The 22,193-nt window shown below is 35.1% G+C and overlaps 3 protein-coding genes and 1 long non-coding RNA gene across 6 annotated transcripts in view; 1 reads left to right on the top strand and 3 right to left on the bottom strand.

Moving 5' to 3' along the window:
* The window catches only part of LOC106170203 (uncharacterized protein C8orf34 homolog), a 36,294-nt gene extending 18,302 nt beyond the window's left edge, over positions 1-17,992 (top strand). For both annotated transcript variants that reach the window (XM_087019002.1, XM_087019001.1), the window contains 4 exons: positions 16,081-16,159; positions 16,512-16,719; positions 17,046-17,163; positions 17,527-17,992. In XM_087019002.1, coding sequence (XP_086875128.1) covers positions 16,081-16,159; positions 16,512-16,719; positions 17,046-17,163; positions 17,527-17,561 — 440 coding nt within the window. In that variant the 3' untranslated portion in view covers positions 17,562-17,992. The remainder of the gene's footprint in view (positions 1-16,080; positions 16,160-16,511; positions 16,720-17,045; positions 17,164-17,526) is intronic.
* On the bottom strand, positions 235-5,422 carry LOC147760473 (ficolin-1-A-like). 2 transcript variants are annotated; one of them, XM_087019008.1, is made up of 7 exons: positions 5,308-5,422; positions 4,811-4,980; positions 3,217-3,408; positions 2,564-2,697; positions 2,099-2,204; positions 1,259-1,438; positions 235-887 (listed from the first exon to the last, which is right to left on the bottom strand). In XM_087019008.1, the coding sequence occupies exons 2-7, from the start codon at positions 4,866-4,868 to the stop codon at positions 622-624; spliced, it is 936 nt and encodes a 311-aa protein (XP_086875134.1). In that variant the 5' UTR covers positions 4,869-4,980; positions 5,308-5,422; the 3' UTR covers positions 235-621. The 2 variants fall into 2 exon arrangements, with proteins under 2 accessions (XP_086875134.1, XP_086875135.1); XM_087019009.1 differs by having other exon boundaries at positions 4,811-4,910; positions 5,308-5,394.
* On the bottom strand, positions 8,076-15,207 carry LOC106166523 (uncharacterized). Its single transcript, XM_013545115.2, has 11 exons — positions 15,064-15,207; positions 13,930-14,118; positions 13,485-13,618; positions 12,991-13,096; positions 12,433-12,612; positions 11,701-12,132; positions 11,392-11,583; positions 10,904-11,037; positions 9,802-9,916; positions 9,329-9,496; positions 8,076-8,701 (listed from the first exon to the last, which is right to left on the bottom strand). Exons 1-11 carry the CDS (start codon positions 15,125-15,127, stop codon positions 8,433-8,435), a joined length of 1,983 nt encoding a protein of 660 aa, XP_013400569.2. The 5' UTR covers positions 15,128-15,207; the 3' UTR covers positions 8,076-8,432.
* Positions 17,993-19,781: 1,789 nt separating the features above from the next.
* LOC147760472 (uncharacterized) lies at positions 19,782-21,137 on the bottom strand. Its single transcript, XR_015335667.1, has 2 exons — positions 20,796-21,137; positions 19,782-20,241 (listed from the first exon to the last, which is right to left on the bottom strand). It is a non-coding gene; the product is annotated as an uncharacterized LOC147760472 (long non-coding RNA).
* Positions 21,138-22,193: the final 1,056 nt, after the last annotated feature.

The following is a 22,193-nucleotide window of genomic DNA, read 5'->3' as shown; positions in this document are numbered from 1 at the left end:
TACAAGTGCTTGCATCAGAATTTTGCAAATATTTTTTAATTGCTGAAATGTTCTTTGATAGAGTATTATCTACGTAGTAATGCTAATAATAAATATGACATCTCAGCTTTTCAATTAAACAGATATAAATGAAGTAATTGATCATTTACGCTGAAGATTGGTCCACCTTTTTTGGGACCTCTTCTCTGCAGACCTCTTAATTAAATAAGAACCACAACAGATAACAACCAGAAATAAATCTTGTTTCTTTTTATTTCTTATAGATAAAAAATTCATTAGACCTACAGAGTGATATCACTGATGTGAAAACAATACTGAAGATGGGCTACAGCAAACTGAATTGAATTTTAAAACAGAAAAAAAATCTGGTTTCAAATACTTTATTTGAAACATAAAAGTCATACTCATATATGTAATTAATGGAGATAGAGACATTGGATTTTAGTCATGATGTAATAAAAAGAAAATAGAAATTGAACTCAAAAACGGGTTAATATATCCTTATTTTCACTACAGCTTTGGACAAGGTGTACCTTGGTGTTAAAGAAAAAAGATTGATAAAATCAAAAATATATATTTTTGAGGTAATTACATATTACATGTAAAAGGACATTTTCTGCCTTAAGGAGGTGTCTCTCTGGATGTGTATAAGGGTATGACAGCCATTCTGGTGGTCTCGAGAGAGTACCAAACACCTCCGAAAGTTTTGTAGTAGACACCATCGGGAACATCTCCAGTGTAGTTACCTCGATGCGTACCATTGCCGTTTAGATTGGTACGAGTATCATCGCTGTACCACCAGCCGCCATGATGGGTGGAAGCCATGTTGTTGCAGTCAGCATCTTTGGTGCAGAATGTCATGTTTTTGATACCAATAAATGAATCTCCTATTTAAAATAAGAAGGGTTTTTTAAACACAATTAATATTTTAAATTTAGGTTAGAATTTGATCATTTTTACCTCTTCTTGTTATTAAAAATGTTTTGAAACTTACTTTAGGGACTCCAGCACAGACTAAAATTTAATAGTATATCCCAAAATGTTTTGAATATTTTTATTCCAAAGCATTCTGGGAGACTAAATCATCAATGTTCAACTATATACATCATTTTATGCAACACAGTTGACCAACTTTTGGTCTGTACTTTTCTAGTGTTCCTTTTACAGGTCTAAGCTTGAGCAAAAATGTTCATTAGCTAGGTAGTTTGATCATATATGACAATAATTATCAAACAACTAGCTTATTTAAAAAACCCACCAATAATGCCCTCTTTGAGATCACCAAGATAAAGTCTGTATCCATCACTAGGCTGACCTATGTAGAAATTTGAGAAGTATCCGTATCCCGTCTTGCCATTAAAGTCCTTGAGATCAACTCGAAGGTAATATGTACGGAAATTATTTGCTGGATTTGTTAACTTGTAGAGGTTTTGAAGTCCTAGAAAAAGATGTCTCTATATTATTTTAACAGTTTTTGTAATACTTATGAAGTTGTATTTACAACTAAGAAAATCATCTGTAGATATTTGCTGTCTGTGTTAACTGGTAGAAGTTCTGAAGTTCTTGGTTAAAGATAGCTCTTTATTAATTGGGACAGTATTGTTTGTGTGTTGATTAAAATAAATTATTATGAATAGAATTAAATAAAGTAAATTTCAGGTAAAGTGTATATTACTTTAATTGGCTATTGCCTGATGTTTTTTTTTCTTTTTTTTTTGTTACTATGGAATAAGAGTTCATTTGAAAAAGGAAATAAGTTTATAATATTTTAGTTTCATTAAAAATCCTATAAAGTCAATTTGTTTATGCATTCATACAGAGACACAGACTGCATTTCCAGAGATTTAGATCGATCCATCTAGATTGACCTAACTCCCTGGGGGAGTCAGCCGAGCGCGCTCAACAGTTAATTACCCCCTTACAGCTTTTAGTAGGCTGGACAGACATTTAAGCCTGCTGAGCTGACAGTAATCTTGTGAGACTCCCCAGGGGGGTAGATTGATCTAAAATCTGTGGGAATGGGGTCACAGACTCAACTTTGTCATTGAGCATTATTGAATATTTTAGGACAAAAAATAAATAAAAGCAAATCACTTACCCCACCAAAATTCAAATCCAAGTTGCCCAAAACCATTCTTGTAAGCAACAAACCCCTGGTAAAAGTCCAGAGGCTTTTGAATACTGGTCTCTCGCCTTTGAAATACCTGGAATGGAATTTTACTTGAAAAGCTTGATGCATCTTTTGATATTTATATGGATATACAACATCCTGTCACTTTAGAAAGTTTTTATCAAACAAATTTACATGTTTTAGAATATATAGAAAATGTGGAAAGAGGTTATTAAGCCAAGGAAATCTCAAAAGAAAATGAAATGTATGTTAAATTTTTCCTAGTGTGTGTGTTAGAGAGAGAGAGAGAGAGAGAGAGAGAGAGAATCAATGTGCTTGTGAGTGAGATGTGTGTGTGTGTGTGTGTATGTGTGTGTGTGTGAAGGAGAGAGATAGATAGAGAAAGAAAGGGTGTTGATTGTTGGGGGTTGGGGACTGAAGGAGAAATCCTACCAGCCATCCGCCACCAGGTGTCACCATGTCACAGTAAGCTGTCATCTCCTGTGAGTTCACAGTGAAGTTATAGATCCCAGACACATTGATCCCTGCTGGTGGGAGGTCTACACAGTCCAGAGGAGGCTTGGAGACTGGGTTTTACCAATAGCAAACAGACAAACAAACAATTATAATAATATCTTTTTTAATATTTAAATTCTGTTAAAATGATACATGTAATATGGTGATTTGTCTCAGGTTACATAATTAAATGCAAATATAACAAAGAAAAGCTTTTTCCCTCCCCTAAAACAAAGATTTTATTATATGGTTATTATTGTTCTTAATATGAGTCGTGAAAATTTACAGGAGTTTGGTTTAACCTAATAACCACGAAAACAAGATATTTTTTCAGTGTTAAATTGGATTTTTTACTTATTTTGGCTTAGAATTTTAAAAGTAAATTATGTACATTTTTGGAGAAGGTGGAACATTTTTATACATTTAGAAATAATTAAAAAAAAACTGTGTGGGGAGTCTTGATACATTATATCACTTTGAATTTGAGTTAAGTGTTTGTATTTATTAGTAGAGTATCAGGAAATTGCCCACTTATCAATATAAAAAAGTGAAACCTACTATAAAGATTTACAAATAATTCCAAAATTTACCTGGGCACTGTACCTTGGAAGCCAGATCACATTGGCATGGTACAGTGTTAAACTTCAGTCCTTTCGGGCAGTACTGAAGACTACCTGAGGAATTATTGGTGGCCCAGTGTGCGAATACAGAACAGTTAGAGCCAGGATAGATGACGTACACGTTTCCTGAAGATACTGTGCATGAATTATTCACCACTGCATCTGGAATTGGTTAGAGGACATATGAGAGCTGTGAAAAATGATTTTATTTTATGATTTAGGTTTTTATGTAGGTTTAACTTTTGTTTTGTATAATAAAGGGAGGAATATGTCGGAGACATTTAATAATTCATGGACGATGTCAATAATTTCAAGTCATAACTTTTATTGTTTTCTCTATAATACATTGTGTCAATTTTGAAGAGGCTGAGTAAGGCTTGTTTAACTGTCGCATTAAGAAGCCAGTGATAAGGAAGCGTATGAAGCCATTGGCTGGAGTACGTACTAAAAGTGTGTAATATTGAATAGGGAATCAGAATGTACCTGAGCAGGCAACGAGTTCACATTAAACGATTGAAACTGGTCATTTTTGTCAGTGTGGATTTCCTCTGTAGTGTTTGGACGTAAAGATTTCGACCGCGAATCTGGGAGGTTATACGAAAGCGTTATCCTATCTAAAAGTTTCCAACGGTGTCCGTATTTCGGGCCTAATTCCAAATTACGTTTATATCTAAATTTGTGCGGTTCCGGACACGTTTTGGCGAGCTGTGGTGAAAGTTGATCTTCATAGGCTTTAGCATTTTTTTGCCATTTTTCTGTCAAATCCTGGAAAGGGAATAGTTTGATAATTTCTTCATGTTTTAAAGGTATCACAGTATTTTTTCTTATTTCTTAGAGAAGAGAGAATTTGACCTTTTTGTCATCTATGTGCAGAGAAAGTTTAATAATTCCCCAAATTTTTTAGGGTGAAAATTGATGATTTTTCTTGTCTCTTGTCTTGGGGAAAAGGTAGCTTGAGAAATTCTATTATCTCATTATAATATGCCAAATAGTTGGATAACTTCTCTTGTCTCTTAGAAAGCAGAGTTACTTATTCTCTCATCTTTTAAAGAAAAGTTTGGTAATATTTTGATGTATTTTGGCAATGTCTGAGAGAAAGATGTGTCACATAAAATAGTTGGATAATGACTTATTTATAAGCTCACCAAATCCATGTACTCCTGGTCATGTAGATCATCACAGACATATTTAAACCTCTCAATGCACAATGTGTGTAAAGATTAAGTTAAAGCAATAATAAATTAGAATAATCCAGTAAATGTTTTAGTAGTTTAAATTTGCTATATAATAAATAAATATAACAACATATATGTAAATAAGTATAACCATCATACATGTCATGCCTGTAGCCAGGGAGGTTGGGGGGAAGGTGGATTAGAGTAAAGCGCTCCTTTTCATGGTTTTTGCCAGGTAAAAAGGTCCAATGTTGGTAAAAGTTGATCTAGGTACACGAAGAGTTCATGGTTAAAGGTCCATTATTTGAGAAAAAGAACCCCCCTCTTTATTACCCTTTGAAATGCCTGGCTATGAGCCTGCTTATCTGGACAGTAACTGTTATACTTACCAGCTACAAGTGCTGTCATGAGCAGAACAGAAACAACCACAAGACCAAGGGAGGCCATGTTGTTCAGTAGAAGGCTATAGATGGTGGCCTATTTCTGTATCTGATCAGTAAACATTTGAAGTCAGATTGTGATGGATTTGGAGAGTCAAATACTGTGCTTGGTAAACAGACTTTAAGACAAAAAGTGTGATTGCTTGATAAACTTTAAGACAATTCTAGAAAATTTTTATAAAAGTCAAACGAGGTTAGATGACATTTTTTCCAAAAAAAAAATATTTTAGTGAAATATGAAAAAGATAACAAGCTCAAGAATGATAGATATTAAGAAGATAATGTTGAAATTAGACTTGATATACTTTGAATTTGAGTAATTATGGTGAATTGGAAATTATTAACTGCCTGTGTGTGGATCTGTCTCCAAAATAAATATCTTTGACAAAACTTTATCATCTATCCTATAAACAACACTGGCTTGAAGAGATAAAATATAGAAGTACCTGATGTGTTTACAATTAATGAGATATCTCAGCATTAAGTTGATGCTCACTACAAGAGGCTAGCTGAGCATAATCTTTTTTCACTGTACAGCACAAAATGTGCACATAATAAGCTAGAGAAATATCTGTGAATATATTGTTTAAAAAATCTCTATGTGACCCTGGTAGAAGGTAGTGAATTGGAAAATATTTGTTAATGATTTTCCTGCTACATCCCATTGTTACAGTTGTATCTTTTTTGGCAGACTTAAAAAGTGCACAGCCAGGACGTGCCTGTTATACCATGGCACTGATGATAGTGATGATCTAATTCTGTTGTTTCTGTTTTATGAAATCCTTCATAGTTAAGGATTTGAAGTTTATCTTATGTATTGCGTCAACCAGTAACACAGTTTTATTGTTTCTGTTTTATGGAATTGTTTGTCTTTTGATTGGAAGTTTATCTTTTGTGTTTGCAGTTGATGAGTTATCTCAGCAGTTAATTATTTTCATGATACATCCCATTGTCACATTTATAACTTTTTTGGGCAAGGGCTTCTTAATAAGCACTCAGTCAGGGTGTGCCTGTTATACCATGGTACTGATGATAGTGATGATCTAACTCTGTTGTTTCTGTTTTATGGAATTGTTCGTCCTTTGTGTTTGCAGTTGATGAGTTATTCCAGCAGTTAATGATTTTCCTTTGTCACATTTATATGTTTTTTGACAAGGACTTCTTAATAAGTACTCAGTCGGGGTGTGCCTGTTATGTCTTGGTACTGATAATAGTGATGATCTAATTCTATTGTGTCTTTGATAGATAATTATTTGAAGCTTATCTTATGTACAATGGCATCAATCATTAACACAGTTTAATTGTTTTTGATTTATGTAATTGTTTGTCTCGTGATTGGAAGTTTATCTTTTTTTAGTGCAGCAAGTGATCATGTGATTTTATTGTTTCTGTTTCATCATGGATGGACTATGATTGGAAGTCTTATCTTTTGAAGTGCGTTAAGGTAAAATGTCTAGAGGTCAGGGAGACTTGTGATAACTTGTGTCATTTGATACATTTGTTATTTGATTTAAGTATAAAGTGCACTTCATATCAGTGAGTTGCGATAATCATAGGCACGTAATACAAATTTTATTTTGTCCTTGCAAATCGGAGTATTTTTTTTTTTTTTTGAGGGGGGGGGGTACTGGTTGTGATTTTAACAACTGTTTTTGGATGTGATGTGTCTATTTGTTTAAAAGTTGTTTAATAATAATGATTGAAATTTCCCAGAAAAAAATTAAATGTACATAAATATTCATGGAAACAGAGGAAAATGTGTATCACAGGAAGGCATAATTACTGTCTTTTATTTTCTTTTTGATTTATTTTTTTACATGGCTGAAATAAGATGTAATAGAACATTTACCTAGTTTTTCATCAATGGAAGAGGTACTGAGACAGATATTTGCAAGTTTTTGTAATGCCTTTTCTGTTTTTCTTTCTTAACTCTTAAAAAATGAAAGGAGTGAGAAAAAGATGATTTAATAGACGTATGTCTCCAGTATTATAGACAAAATGACAGCTTCCCACCACCTCAAATATTCCAGTAAATTCCAGATAACATATAAACTGAAAGAAGCATCATGCCCAATTTTTCTTGGTATAAAGATTACTCATGCAACGTCGTCATATTGAATTTTTAAACAGAAATAAAAAGAAAATTAAAAAAAATTCTGTAGGAAAATTGTCTCTGACAGTACAGAAATGTGTACAGATTTATCTAGAGAAATATCTGTGAATGTATAGTGAAAAAAATCTGTATGTGACCCTGGCAGAGGGTTGTGAATGGGAGAATATGTTTCATCTGATTTTACTGCTATGTCAGGGGCGGATTGAAGCCATCTTTTGGGTCTTCTAGAAGACGGTCAGATATTTAAGTTTACATTGAAGGGTATCCAATTTTTTCTGTCGGAAGACGGTCAAAAATGGAGGATGGATCAACAAAGATAATTTGGAAGACTGTCAGAAAAAAGCTCTGGATCCGCCCCTGTATGTGTATATCTCATTGTTACATTTATATCTTTTTTGGCAAGGATTTATTATAAATAAGTACACAGTCAGGGTGTGCCTGTTAAACCCTGGTACTGATGATAGTGGTGATTATTTCATTGTTTCTGTTTTATGGAATTGTTTGTCTCGTGATTGGAAGTTTATCTTTTGTAGTGCACCAAGTGATAAATTAAATGCAGTTTTTATTGTTTTACTGCTTTATGAAATCATTGATCGACAATGATTGGAAGTTTATCTTTTGTAGTGCACCAAGTGATAAATTAAATGTAGTTTTTATTGTTTTACTGCTTTATTAAATCATTGATGGACAATGATGGAAATTTTATCTTTTGTGGTACATCAAGTGATGAATTCGGTGTGATTTTATCATTTCTGTTTTGTGAAATCATTGATGGACTATGATTGCAAGTCTTATCTTTTGAAGTGCATTAAGGTAAAATGTCTAGAGGTCAGGAGGACTAGCGATAAAGTTTGTCATTTGATACATTTGTTATTTGATTTAAGTATAAAGTGCACTACTTATCAGTGAGTTGGAATATTCATTGGCATAAAATAAGCATAATATTTTGTGCTTTAGGTTGGAAATCGGGGGAGGGGGGGTATTTAGGGGGATTGGATGGGTAAACTGGGGTCTGGTTGTAATTTTAACAGTGATTAAGGATATGATGTACGTTTTGTTTGTGTTTTGTAATTAAAATTGGTTGAATGGTTGAAACTGAAGTTCAGTTTTTTCCCTTGAATTTATTTTGAAATCCATAGAGCATAAGGTTCATTTTTTCAATTAGACCCTGGAACTTTCCATATGAGCCTCCTTCAGAATATGACAGTCAATAACATCAACCTCATATTAAAAAATATATTTGAATTTAGGCTGGCAACAGTTACTGGAGAAAGGATTCCACTTCAAATTTTGATATTTTTAGCCTTAGAAAGATATGTTAAACCACAAGAGTTAATTTAAAGTATTTTTGGTTTGTTTTAAGTTCAGACACCATGTAGAAGACATTTTAAGTTTTGGATGTCTTTTTCCATGGGCTCAGGTGCACTTAACCTTCCATTTTAAGTTTTAAATTGTTCCTTAATGTTCAAACTTGCTCATCACAGATGGTTTTATCATCATGGTAGTGGCTGACAGGGAGTACCACTGCCCATGCCAGCTTTTCCAGAAGATTCCATCAGCAACGGTGGTGTTATATCGCCCTCTTCTCGCTAGGTTGCCATTCAGGTTTGCCGTGATGTTGTCCTTGTTGAACCACCAGCCCCCGTGTCGCTTTGCGGCATCACTGTTACTGCTGTCTTTGTCTGGCGTGTAGAACTTGACGCCCTCGCTGCTACTGAGAGAGTCACCTGGAGGTGTTGGAAAACATTAAGATGTTGTTAATTGAAACCATTCTGTATATATATTTAATATGGGTTTTTCTTAAAGAGTATTGAAGGTGTTGTCAAAACAGTTTTTGTCTTTTCTTCCTTTTCTTTTTCTTGCCACTACAGTTTTTTAATGTAATTTCCAGTGTCTTCTATGCATTGAGTTACTTTCTCAAAGGATCCAGTGTTATTTTTGCTGATGTGTATGGCCCCATTCAGAACAGATTATCCGAGGACTAACTGGTCTGTGGATCAAATATGTTCCACCCATCTTGAAAACCATGCCACTTATCCCCTAAGGATCTCCATGCCTACCACACATGCCAGGCCTGCAGGGGCCTATAGCAATTAAATTGATCAAATCACAGTTCCAAGCTTTACTTGATCTGCAGATCAACTGTTCTGATTGTAGCATGTAATACACATTGTTCTGCTGTTTAAGTAATGGTCAAATCTTATCACTGCTGCAATTTCCTTTCTTTTTCTGATGGCTTAGTGCCTACATGCACACACACTCACAGATACGCACACGTATGCACTATACACCTAAAACATTTCTGTCTCACCTAATGCATTCTTTCACTGCTAACGCAATCGTCATCATATTACCTGCATCTCCTCCCATAAATTTCCCAATGTTCAGTTTGTATCCGTTGTTGGAATTGCCGACAGAGAATCCCGTGTATTGGGCTGATGCTGTGTTGGAATCATAGTCGTGTAGAATAAGGTGAAGGTCGTATCTGTTTAGACTAGTAAGCAGGTTCATTTTCTCCAGACCTGGAATAGGGATTGTATCAGTGTTTTCATTTATGTTTTTAGTATTATTGTTAATTTCAATTTTCATTATTATTATAATTAACAGTAGTATTATTATTATTTGTGTCCAATAATATTCAGTGTTGTTATAATTGCTATTAAATATATTAATGACTCAGTATTTGTAAGTTACTGTAGTTGTGAAAAAGGTAAAAATGCAGCAGAATGCATTTGCTAAATATTCAGATACCCTTGGAGAATTAAGAATTTCCCAAATCCAAAATCTAAGTAAGAAAATGTGGAAAATATTTCAGAACTCCACCTACCCCACCAGAACTCGTACCCCACTCTACCAAATCCCCTGGCATAGTGGTCCCAGCCGTACCCTGAGAAGTTGAGGGGAGGTGGCTGATTGTGGGTCAACTCACGGTTTTGTATGATCTGAAATGTATAATATATTTAATGTAAGACAGATTGCCTAAAAAAGTCATAATGATGATGATGATGATAGTTTTGATTACTGAAATGTAAATGGCACACTCACCTTTGGTAGCTGTTTTTTTGTGGCGTCATGTTAGGCAACTCTATATCAAATTAATATTTAGATACAACATAAAAATAAAGAAGATGGTTTGATAAATTGAAAAAAAATCAGCTTTATATCAGACTACATTTTGAAAAAAAAAGAGATAATAGCAAATTCATTCAAGAAAGTTTAATGTTTTGTTCTATTATTTCTATTATTTCTGTCATATAAGACCATGGGCCATTTTACATCCAGGGGTTTAGGGACCGTTCATATGAAAAATCTATTTTCAAAAAATCTATTTTCTATTCGCGGTATCTTGTGATCACAGTCTGTGCCCTGAATACCCCGCGGCGTAATTACTGGCAGCGGGACCCAGTTACTTCCAGAGCTGTAATTAATTCTCGGCTGCGCTCAGAGTGATCACAAGATACCGCGAATAGAAAATAGATTTTTAGAAAATAGATTTTTCATATGAATGGTCCCTTACTCTGGTGGCAGCAGAGGGGTGGTATAATAGAACTTTGCTAGCCATCCTATTCAAGTATTTGTCTATAAGCATATCTTTTTACATCACTATCAACATTGAAATCTTAGTTGTCTCTTATTTTCAGTTTATAATTCATTTAATATAGTAAATGATAATCTATAAGTATATGCAACACTGGTGGCAGCAGTGGGATTATCCAATAGTTCACAAATTGATAACTAACCATCCCTTTTTTTTTGCATTAGTCTGCAAGCATTGAACACTGGTATTTTTTCAGTCTTTTTGATGTCACAAATCTATTAAATATGGTAAATTATCAAGATAAGTAAGTTTAACATTGGAAGCAGAGTTGGGATATTAAGTTATGTATATTTAACATTGGTGGCAGTGGTGGGATATCTCACAAACTCACCAGCCATCCTCCTCCCATCTTAGTCTGCAGACAGGATGCTGTCAGCACGTCATTGCCAACACTGAACTCGTAGATGCCGTCCACCTTCAGTCCATATGTCATCAGGTCTGAACAGTCCAGGGGTGGCTCAGAGGCTGGGGACAGATAGAGGCATATTGTGTGAAGATGGACAGGTGGATTGTCTGTGTGTGTGTAGGTGTGTATGTGTGAGGGAAAGAGAAAGTGTATGTGTTTGTGTGTGTGTTTGTATGTGTGAGAGAGAGAGAGAGTGAGAGAGAATGTGTGTGTGCATATATGAGTGAGAGAGCGAGAGAGAGAAGGGAGATAATTTTCTTATGTATGTGTGTTCTTATGTGTCGGAGAGAGAGAGAGAGAGAGAGAGAGAGAGAGAGAGAGTAATGTGTGCATTTATGTATGTGTTTGTGTGTTTGTATGTCTGGGTAAGAGAGAGACATACATACATACATACAGACAGAGAGAGGACTAACCTGGACATATAGTTGCAGCAGGATGATCACATTGGCAATTCCGTACATTGAACACAGTATCAGGGGGACACTCAAGCACCCGGCCATATCGTTCCTTCTCAGCATATTCTGCAAACTTCTGACACTTGGTTCCAGGATAGATGTAGTAGACATTGTTGTTTCCGTCAGCATCTCTCAGAGTACAGGCTCTATCTGGGAACAGTAAGGGAAAAATATCATACAGATAAACAAGGAGGCAGACCTCTATGGATTGAATATACACACAGGTCCCACTTGAAATCAATTACAGCCGTATAGCGTTTCACTTACCAGTTGGAATTTTTTGCGTGGTTGTAGAAGTTTTAAGGGTGGTTGTAGATGGAGTACTCTTGGTTGTAGTCCTTGTAGTTGTAGAAGGTGTAGTACTCTTGGTCGTAGTCTTTGTGGTTGTGGAAGTTGTAGTACTCTTGGTTGTAGAAGTGGTTGTGCTTTTTGTAGTGGAAGTTGTACTGCTTGGCACTGCCACAGGTCTTATGGCCATTCTTGTAGATTCTAAGGAATACCACACTCCTTTGAAAGTCTTCCAATAAATGCCATCAGCGTAGTTGGCATGGTAGGTCCCTTTTCTTTTGCCGTTCCCATTGAGGTTTGCCTCCGTGTCCTTGCTGAACCACCAGCTGCCATGATGCTTTGCCGCCATTTTGTTGCAGTCTCGATCTTTGGTGCAGAACTTCATGTTTCTGGCACCAACAAAGGAGTCCCCTGTAATTAAAGATACAAAATAATGCTTGAAATCATTTTGTCATTTTTTGTCCACTTAGATGGGGGTGGTTATTTTGTTGCAGTCACCATTTCTGCTTTGTGTTTCTGGTGGCAATGAATGAAATGAAATGATATCAATAGAATAGCAAGGAAATACTTCCTTCTAAAAAAATAGATATTTGATCGTCCTGTTGCATGTATTCAAATGAAAAACATGAAACATATAATAAATTCACATTTCCTGAAAAAGAACTTTGAACCAAACGTAAGGTGTTATGATTATTTTAGAGATGAAATTACCAATGGTTCCATTGCGCATCTTTCCCACTGAAAGCCTGTATCCACTGCTGGCATTGCTCACGGAGAAATTAGAAAAGATGGCATATCCACTGTGACCTGTGAAATCCTTGAGGTCAACCCGAATGTCGTAGCTACGGCCGTTCTTCTTTGGGTTGGTCATTTGGTAGAGGTTGTCCAGACCTGATAAGGTGGACAAAAGAACCTCAAATGAATTAGACTGCTTTGTAGGTATGTGGTGGCACTAGTGAAAGGAATAACTCACTTCATGGTTAAAAACTAAAACTTGAAGGATTCAAAATCAAGTCAAGCAATAAACAAGATTAATTAATAATAAAAGTGTTAAAATTAAGTGTACACTTGCAATTCAGTAATACATTTGATAAAGTTTTATTAATGCTTTAATCTTCATATGTAATATTTATTCTGTTCATATCAAAATGAAGAGATTTTTTTATGAATTTACATGAAGTGTCTTGAATTACGTAAATTGTGTTTCCAAGTAAAAATCTTATTAAAATAATTTTTAAACTATAAAAGATAAATAAACTTCATGCTCACCCCACCAGAATTCAAACCCCAGTTGTCCAAAGCCCCCGACATAATGCCTCATGTCTTGATAGAAGTCCAATGAATTCTGAACACTGGTCTCTCGTTTTTGGATCAACTGGAAATGGAAGATGTGAAACAAACTTTTATTTTTAGCTAGCTTGACCAATATTTAAGACATTTTATTTGTTATGTATCTGTATGGTTTTTGATATTATATGAGAAGACAAGTTGATGTCAGGGGCAAATTCAGAGATATTTTCTAACCGTCTTCCATATTACTTATTTCATATTGTTAATTCATCCTCCATTTTTGACCGTCTTCTCATAGAAAAAAATCATATGCCTACCAATGTAAACTTAAACTTCTGGCCGTTTTCTGGAAGACCCAGAAGATGGCCTACATTTGTCCCTGGATATATTTGACAAACAATGGCCTTGGCTTGTTTATTTACTGAGCTGCAGAGAGAGAGAGAGAGAGGAGGGGGAGGAGAGAGACTACTGACCAGCCAGCCTCCATCTGGACCCTCCATGTCACAGTAGGCGGCCATTTCACACGTCCCCACAGTGAAGTTATAGATGCCAGAGTAAGGGATACCAGCCTGGCGGAGATCAGTACAGTCTATGGGGGGCTTAGACGCTGGAATAATAATAATAATAATAATGAAATGATAATAATATATAAATGCAATTTGCTACATTAAGCATAAAGCAATCGACCAGCAGATTTGGCATCAGACAAGTAAAAATAATACTTTCTGAAGTTTTTTGGTGAAATTGAATTAACAGATATTTTATCTGCTGTTTAAGCTATCGGTATGTATGTTTCCATAACCCATAGATATCATCCGCAGGACATAATTGTATGATTTAGACAACTATTTTTCGGAGGTCATTTTAACCAACTAACCAATTTGCTGAGAAGTTTCAAGTGTAGACTGCCAATCTTACCTGGACACTGGACATTGGTCATCAGATCACAGTGACAGGTTTTCACATTGAATCTCATACGTGCCGGACAAGCAAGAACTCTTCCGGAGGGAGAGTTCTTGGCCCATTGCACAAATTTGGTACACTGGGACCCTGGGTAGATGATGTATTCATTTTGCCACTTGTCTGTACACTTGTTCTTTGGTGTTTCTGAAGGTAGAAAATGTAACTTTGAATTGTATGTCTGTTAAAGACAAGATGGAATGTGGTTGTGAATAATTGTTTTCATTGATTTTTATTTCTTTTTTTGATGATGGAATGTATTGATATATATTGGCTGTTAGCTTATGTTTCTAGGTAAAAGTTGTAAAAAGTTGAAAATCCTCAAAAAGTTACTTGCAATTTTTCATCACATTTAGACCACTTGAAAAAACGTCAAAATGAAGACTGAAAACCTAAAATCAGGCATAATCCTGAAAACTTTTTTCCATGGATGATAGGATATATGTTTGAATTGTGCTTCAGTTAAAGCCAAGATGGACTGTTTTGTTTTGATTAATTGCCTTTTCTGGATTATTTTTATGACAGAATGTTTTGATATGTATTTACTGTAAGCTGAAAGGTATGAGATAAGTTTGACAATTCTTGGTTTGGATATTTTTCTTTGCAGCTGTGTTTGGGTGTTTCCAAAATCCAAGTATTAGATTTGAGTCCCTGTTTATACACGTTACTGCAGACAATATACCCAATTTTTGGTCTGGATATATTATTCATATTGCTGATGAAATTTCCACTTGTGTATCATAAGTATCATATTTGTTGGTGACATGTTAAAATTTTTTATAAACTTCTCAACTAAATCTTTTTTTTTTTTGAAAAATGATAATAAGTAAATAAATAAATAAATAAATAAATAAATATTGCAAGCTATCTATTAGCCAAATGACAGTGTGACTTGGATTATCAAGTTTACATACAATTTATTGTTCTGAAAAAGGTTCAGAACTTAATCTTTTTTGTCATAAAAAGCAATTTACCTGTAAACATATTGTGGATTAATTTTTTACAAAGTATATAGTGAAAATACATGCTTGTCAAATGATAATAATCATAATAAATAATTTAATCAAAAGGAGAGGGGGAATTGGTTCTTACCTGCCCAGGCCAGGTGAGCCAACACCAGCAGTGTAGCAATGGTGGTCAACCTTGTGGTCATCATGATGCTGTATTACCGAGTGCTTTAATTAACTCAGATTCTGCTATATGTAGATGGAGTGTGGCTTTAATTGAGGCCACTGATTATAATTGGTTATCCAAGTCCCTGTTTACACTACACAAAACCTTTTTTAACTTACCTGGTTCACAGCTGTTTGCAACAAATTAACATGCATTACATTGTTAATATGATTTCAGATTGCCTTTGGCCTTTAAAAATTTCACCAGTATGAGAAAACAAAAGAAAATGATTGATAAATTTTTGTAAGTGTATCTTTAAACGGGCTTGAGGTTTTTGTTTGTTTGATTGTAAGGAGGAACAATGAGAAAAATACTCTTGTTCCAGACAGTTTTGTTATGATGTTAAATATATCCTCATATTTTCAAAAATAAATAAATAAATAAATAAATAAATAAATAAAAATAATAATAATAGTAAATAAAAAAATAATAAATAAAAATAATAGAATAGAATAAAAATAAATAAATAAAATAGAATGGTACGGACCAGGAGAGGTCCAGGGAGATCTGCTTTAACCAGTGTAAACGTTCCTAAAGGTTCCACCATATCACCGTCATCAGATCAAGGTGTGGCAGATATTTATATCAACTGTCAGTATCTATATTTATATCAAAGGTCTATCAGATTTATTGATAAATTGGGCAGATGATATGCATAATTAATTGGCAGCAAAATTCTTGCAGTTTATCCCAAAGTTGCAAACTTAAGCAAACATTTATTACATGTTGTCTCTCTGTCGATCTGTCTGTCTGTCTGTCTGGCTGGTTGGTTGGTTGGCTGTGTGTTCAGCTGTCTGTCATTATGCCTCTGTAACACACATTTCATATATGTCAAATTCACCTTTTTTTAAGTAATAATTTTGCACAGAAGTATAAATTGCCTGTATGATTGTCAAAGTATTATAATTTCAATATTATTATATTTTGTGTTTGCAGCAGAAACCTTGACCCCAAGAAAGGGCAGCCATATGTTCAGTCCAGCTGGTATCCCTACCAAAGGCAGGCATATGTATGGGTAAGGGATTAGCTCATATGGTGACAATAATCAATATATTCTGTTATTTATTTATTTACATTTATTTATGTATTTAAATCTGTTTATTAATCATTAGAAATATGAGTTTTTTTGTTAGTGCAATAAGCACAAACAGGCAGGAACAACAAGAAATGTGAAACCCTAAGGGCTAATTTGAAGAGTAAGACCAAAATGTATGCCTCATACAAATTGTTTTTATTATGGTTTCATGTACGTCATCTACTAGTTTTGACAAGTACAATGGTAAAGCATTTTTATTCACTTTTAGAGAATTCTCAGTCTTGCTTCTCTGGAAAAATGAACTATCAGTGACATATTTGTTATCTTGCAGTCGTGATCCATCCCCTCCAATCTCAGAAGCTTCCACAGCCAGAAGCGGCAGACGACCACCAGGTGGTGCTCATGTTATGGCAGCCACGGCTCCTCTCGCAAAGTTAGAGCAGACGACTTACAGAAAACAGGGCAGCAGTCCACCACCTGGTAACTTTGGCAACAGGACTTGGACAGCAGGGGAAAGAATGGAGGGAGATGAATCAGAGGTATTTATTATTATTTTTGTTGTTGTTGACTTTAAGTTGTCATCATATTTTGCTTAAGCAATTTTCTGCCTAACTATAAGCTGTAGTGTGAAATAGGTCTGAGATAGTGATGGTTTTAGCTTAACTCATGCAATCTAAGAGAGAGAGAGAAAGGGAGAAATAATTGGAGAGAGCTAGAGAAGAGGGATGGGAAGACCTTCAAACTAATCTGATATCAGCACTTCTACACAGTTTGCAATAATTTATAAAAAAAAAAAAATACAGACTTGCCTATCCCTGGGGTAATGTTTAACTGTCAAGTTATAATTCTACAACTCCTGTTTTAGGAGGACACCTACCGTCCCCCCACAGCAGACCCTGGTGACCAGAGAGGTCATGTATGGCAGCTCCCAGAGGACTCGGACGCCAGCACCACGGCCGGCTGGTCACGGCCCAGGAAGAACGGTAGTAGCCCTTTGCAATATTCCCTCTCTTTTCCACTTCAGTGGTGTCAATTTTATTTATTTATTTATAATTTTTTCTATTGTTTATTTTCTTGATAAGTGTTAAGTGTCTATTCCAGCTCTTATTCTAAATACAAAATTTCTGAATTGTTTTATAGTGTCTTGGGCTTTAAAGAGTTGGATTTCTATTGGAAGATGTATAGTATTATTTATTTATTTATTTATTATTTTTTTTGTAAGAAAATATGGGTTGAGGTTTAATTATGTCACTAGATGTAAAAGATGGGAGTATTCAGGGGCCCACAGTTTGATATTTTAATACAGTTGATAACTTAAAGATATTCTTTTAATCCTTTTATTTCAGTTCCAAAGAAAAGAGACACCCATCCAGCCTACTGAAGTGATGCTAAATAGGTGACATCACAGCATTTGTGACATCACAATGTTAGTGACACCACAATATCAGGAGCATCTGAGCATCACCAAGTCCTATGCGTAGAATATTTTAATGAAACCATCACTGAGCATTTAAATACTATATCATGTATACAGATACATGAATGGTTTGGTTGGGATATAATTGTATTGGGTTTGGACTTAGGAAGTTTTACCTGAAGATGAAAGTGTTAAGGTGGCATTTTTATTATTAAGATTGTCAATTATATTAAAAATAGAGAAAATATTCTATTTGTTAATAGTCATTCTTATCACTTAACTCTGCAGAGAAAGAATGTTTTTCCATGTTGTTTTTGTATGCAAACAGTGTTGTATCACAATGTAGACTTTTTGGGACTTTTGAGTGATGTTTTTTCTTTTTTTTCTTGAGGGAGGGGGGGGGGGGGTTAAAATGTACATTGTAAGTTAGATTAGCTCTTATGTTTTTTAAACTCCAGACTTATTTTAGTTTACTTTTAAAATTTATTTTATTTTATTGTATTGTATTCTTGACCAGTCATTTGAATACAGTTTTCTTACATTTATACTTAATGTAATGGTCCAATGGTAGCAACTGTTTAAAACAAACAAATGTGATATAAAGGATGAATATTTAACTTTAGATTTCTGAAAATAAATTCTGTTCATTGTGAAACATTTGAGGATATTTTTGGTTTTGATTTCTTAAACAGACTGCTATTACATAATTACATACATGTGAGATACAGTGTTCTAGGTGTTAGAGGACCCTAATCTTTATGATATTATAGTTTTCATAAATAATTTGTCAATAAATATATACAGTACATATTGTATATAAAATGTCAATTGAAACCTGTGACTGAAACCAAGTTTCCATATAACAGATAGTCCTCCATCCATAAGATTTATATAGGTTAGGGTTAGCTTGACGTAAGTGGGTCAAACTCTGTGTAGAGGAATGAAAACCAGGCTCTGTATCACAGGGGACTCTTGCGTAAAGGTGCTTTCAGATACAATAAGTCTCAGGTGAGTTTAAGGGGGGGGGGGGGGGGGGGCTGTACCTATTTGGACTAAAAATCAGGTTTAATAGATAAAATCAACAGCAGTGGCGGATTTAGAAGGGGTTCAGGGGGTCTTGACCCCCTCTTCGATTTCTGGTCCCCTCTTAAAATTAGAATTTTGAACAGGTGAATCATAGTTCTAAACCATACCATGAACAGAATTTATTTTCAGAAATCTAAAGGTAAACAATTATCCTTTATATCACATTTGTTTGTTTAAAACAATTGCTACCATTGCTCCATTACATCAAGTATCAATTGGCACACACACACACACACACAGATCAGCAGAACTGGAAGGCATGTTACATCTAGAGCGTTTCTATTAGGCCTAATTCTTTTTCATATCTCCAGAGTTCATATCTGCAGAGCGTGATGTTTTCAAGACCCTGCCGTTTATGCCCCCGTCACACCTAATCGGAATCAGCAGGAATCAAGAAGAATGAGGCTGAATGAAGAATTTTAAAAATTCGCACCACATTCGGGAAAAGAGTTCAAATTAACCCATTACAGTGACGTCACATTTGCTCCGTAACACTAGTCCCGCGGCCATGCTGGAGGGAATGAACGACGGGGAATAGTAGCGGTAATATAGGTGAACCAAATAAAATAAAATAAACTTCATATCGCGATCAGGTACACCAAAGGGAAAAGGATATTTACAAGCTGAAGATTCAGCTGATTAGCGGGATCGACCAATATGAACTTAAGACAGTCTAAAAACGTGAAATCCTACCAAATGCTACTTATCCAACATCGTCAGAAGATAGTTCAGTTATCTTGTACTTCATTTTTCTTGTTCATTGGGTAATAACAGTTATAGTTTGAGAGAGTTTAATGCGTAATCATAAGTTTAACCTTACATAGAAGCATCTTTTTTCATAAAGGATAGATATATATATAAGGAGAAATTTGAGCTGATCATCAGGATAAACCCTTGTGGACTCAAGGAAGAATGTATGCAGGATTGTCTTAAGACATGAAATATTGCTGTCAGTTATGACTTATCTCTACATCGTGAAGCTGTCAGAAATTATTTCAGCATTCTTGTACTTCATACTGGTTCATTAGAAAGTACATGTAACAAGACTGTTGTTTGAGAGAGTTCAATATTCACCACGAATGCAACCATTCATATATGCAACATTGTTAGGATTTTATTATTATTCAGTCATTCACAGAAGCAAGGCATTTTTCACACTTATGTATTTATGATGTCCAATGTAAAATAACAATAATTCACTTCATGAATTGATTTTCATTTCTGCAACCATTTGCTTAAACATATAGGAAAAGTGCACATTTTGTATGAATAAAAGTGAACATGAAATGCTGAGGTCTGAGTGTCGCTTCAATTAAATAACTCCTGTCATACACTGGATTTCACTCTCCTGATGTTCAGATCCTGTCTCCTCAGCTGGTCACAAAGATCCAGGAATATTTTTTGCTGCTTCTACCTTGTGTGTCATCTGGCTGCCTTTTGTACCTGACATCAAAAGCTTCCGTTTTTTATTTTATTTTTTTATTTATTATTATTTTTTTTTTTATAATTTACTTGCACCCAATCAGTGTGGCTTGGTGGGAAATGCCTGATCAATTTCCTAAATGTAAATTAATAGAAAGATAACAATAGTGATTTTTATTCATATTGTAACTTACAACATTACAGTTGAAAGGAGCAGAATTTTAATATTTTTACAGAGGAAAGTGCAAATTCATTTCGTGAGGTTATATGTCAATTACACCTGAGGTAGAATTTACTTGCAAAATAAAATTACTCTTATCACTACACCAATTACAGGTAATTGATTTAATTGGCCCAGCTCAGCTGTGTACAGTACCAATATAGCCTTGACACTAATTGGCAATAATGCTAACCAGGTATTAAAGAGGTAGGTGACAGCCGATAAAATCTAGAGAGCACCGTAACTGATAACAAATTACACCCAAGGCAATAGGTGAGCCTTCATTATAAAAGTCGAAACCCTGCCTGGGTATTTCCACACGTTTTAACAAATTAACACACTCTCGACCCAAACTTTTTGGGCACTACTTTATATATATCGGCAGTGTACGTGCGCCCCAAACGTACACACCTAGGTCTTTGGTTGGCTCTTCATTCTTTGCTATAAAATAAATTAGTTTTATCCTTTACTTTTCCGAAGAGTCTTGATTCAAAGCCACCTCGCCGTCTCTCCTCCGTTTATGGTTTTAGTTCCTTCACCATGGATTGTTACCACTGCAGGCAGTCTGTGAACGCTTGTAAAGTTAGTTATCTTCTCTCGATCAAATAACCTGCAGTAATTCATCATTTTGCTCTGTTAAATATCAAAGAAAATACAGAAAACGAAAACTGAACTACAGACATGGCTTGTTCATGCGCAGCAGACGATTCCGGTCTCCCTCCAGTATGGCTGCCGTTTGTTTTGATGACGCAGGCTCTAATGGGTCAATTGACCTTAATTCTTGTAAGAGTACCGTTGGAATGCGCTTGAATTCGCCTGGAATGATAAGTACACTTTCGGCTGTATTAGCTCTCAAATGCAGTTCGAATGTAGTTGGAAAACTAGGAATATCAATAATGCTGTCAGAAGGCAGTAAGAATATTTAGAATATACTTTGAATGGCGTACTAGTGTAGTTCGATTGCTGGCAAAATTAATATTTCAGCTCATCCGAGGCACATTCGAAACATTCTGGCGGGATTTTATACTTCCGTCACTCTAGAGGTGGAATGATAAAGAATGCTGTCGGAAATACAATTCCTTGTTCATTCCAGGATATTCGAAGAGCATTCTAAAAATTCCGAGTGCATTCCAAATATTTTTACCCATTTTTGTGGCCGGCTCGAATGTTTTGCTCATGTCAAAAACTTTCGAAGTGCATTCCAAGTGGAAAATTATCGAATGGCATTTTAACAGTATTCTAACTGCACTATGAGTCTGACTGCATTCTAAATATTTTCACGGCATTCCGACAGCGTTCGAAACATTCTGAGCAGTTACCATTTCAGTGGCGTTATTCATACACTCTGGGCATCGTGTTGCATTCTAAACATGTTAGAAAGTAATTTTAAATATTTTGGGCATTTCAGCTGCATTCTATTTGAATTATTTATAATTCAAACCATCATTGGCAGCCATACCGGGAGCATTTTGACTGCATTTGAGTTCGCTTCGTATATCATCCGAGGCACCTTCCTACATACTTCAGCCTGTATTCGGCCAGCAGTCAAACCACACTCGAATTTGCATTTGAATTTCATTTGGAATATTCTGACTGCATTCTAACAACATTTGCAATATTCCCTCCCGATTATGGCACGGATTTTTAAATTAATTTATTCCGGCTGGTTCTGTTTGATTTTTGCTGGTTCCGGATTAGTTCCTCGGTTCCTCGAATTTTTTAATTAATTTATTCCGGCTGGTTCTGTTTGATTTTTGCTGGTTCCGGATTAGTTTCTCGGTTCCTCGAATGTGATCAGAATGTTTCGAATGTTGCCAGAATGCCGCGAAAATATTTAAAATGCAGTCATAGTATAGTTAGAATACTAT

The sequence above is a fragment of the Lingula anatina genome, chromosome 8 (genome assembly GCF_051362555.1).
Source record: "Lingula anatina isolate TDL-2025a chromosome 8, LinAna3.0, whole genome shotgun sequence".
In the NCBI taxonomy this organism is placed as follows: domain Eukaryota; kingdom Metazoa; phylum Brachiopoda; class Lingulata; order Lingulida; family Lingulidae; genus Lingula; species Lingula anatina.
The sequence above is the reverse complement of the archived record's forward strand: the minus strand, read 5'-3'. Positions and strand labels throughout refer to the sequence as shown.

Bases quoted from the DNA above. Each gene is read 5' to 3' on its own strand.
- LOC147760473 (XM_087019008.1), bottom strand. From the start codon at position 4,868: ATGGCCTCCCTTGGTCTTGTGGTTGTTTCTGTTCTGCTCATGACAGCA. The intron at 2,698-3,216 runs GTAAATTTTGGA...GGTAAAACCCAG, and splicing joins TTCCAAGGTACAGTGCCCAG to TCTCCAAGCCTCCTCTGGAC. The intron at 2,205-2,563 runs GTAGGATTTCTC...ATTCCATTCCAG, and splicing joins CACCTGGTGGCGGATGGCTG to GTATTTCAAAGGCGAGAGAC.
- LOC106166523 (XM_013545115.2), bottom strand. From the start codon at position 15,127: ATGATGACCACAAGGTTGACCACCATTGCTACACTGCTGGTGTTGGCT. The intron at 13,619-13,929 runs GTAAGATTGGCA...TTATTATTCCAG, and splicing joins GACCAATGTCCAGTGTCCAG to CGTCTAAGCCCCCCATAGAC. The intron at 13,097-13,484 runs GTCAGTAGTCTC...TTCCATTTCCAG, and splicing joins GTCCAGATGGAGGCTGGCTG to TTGATCCAAAAACGAGAGAC.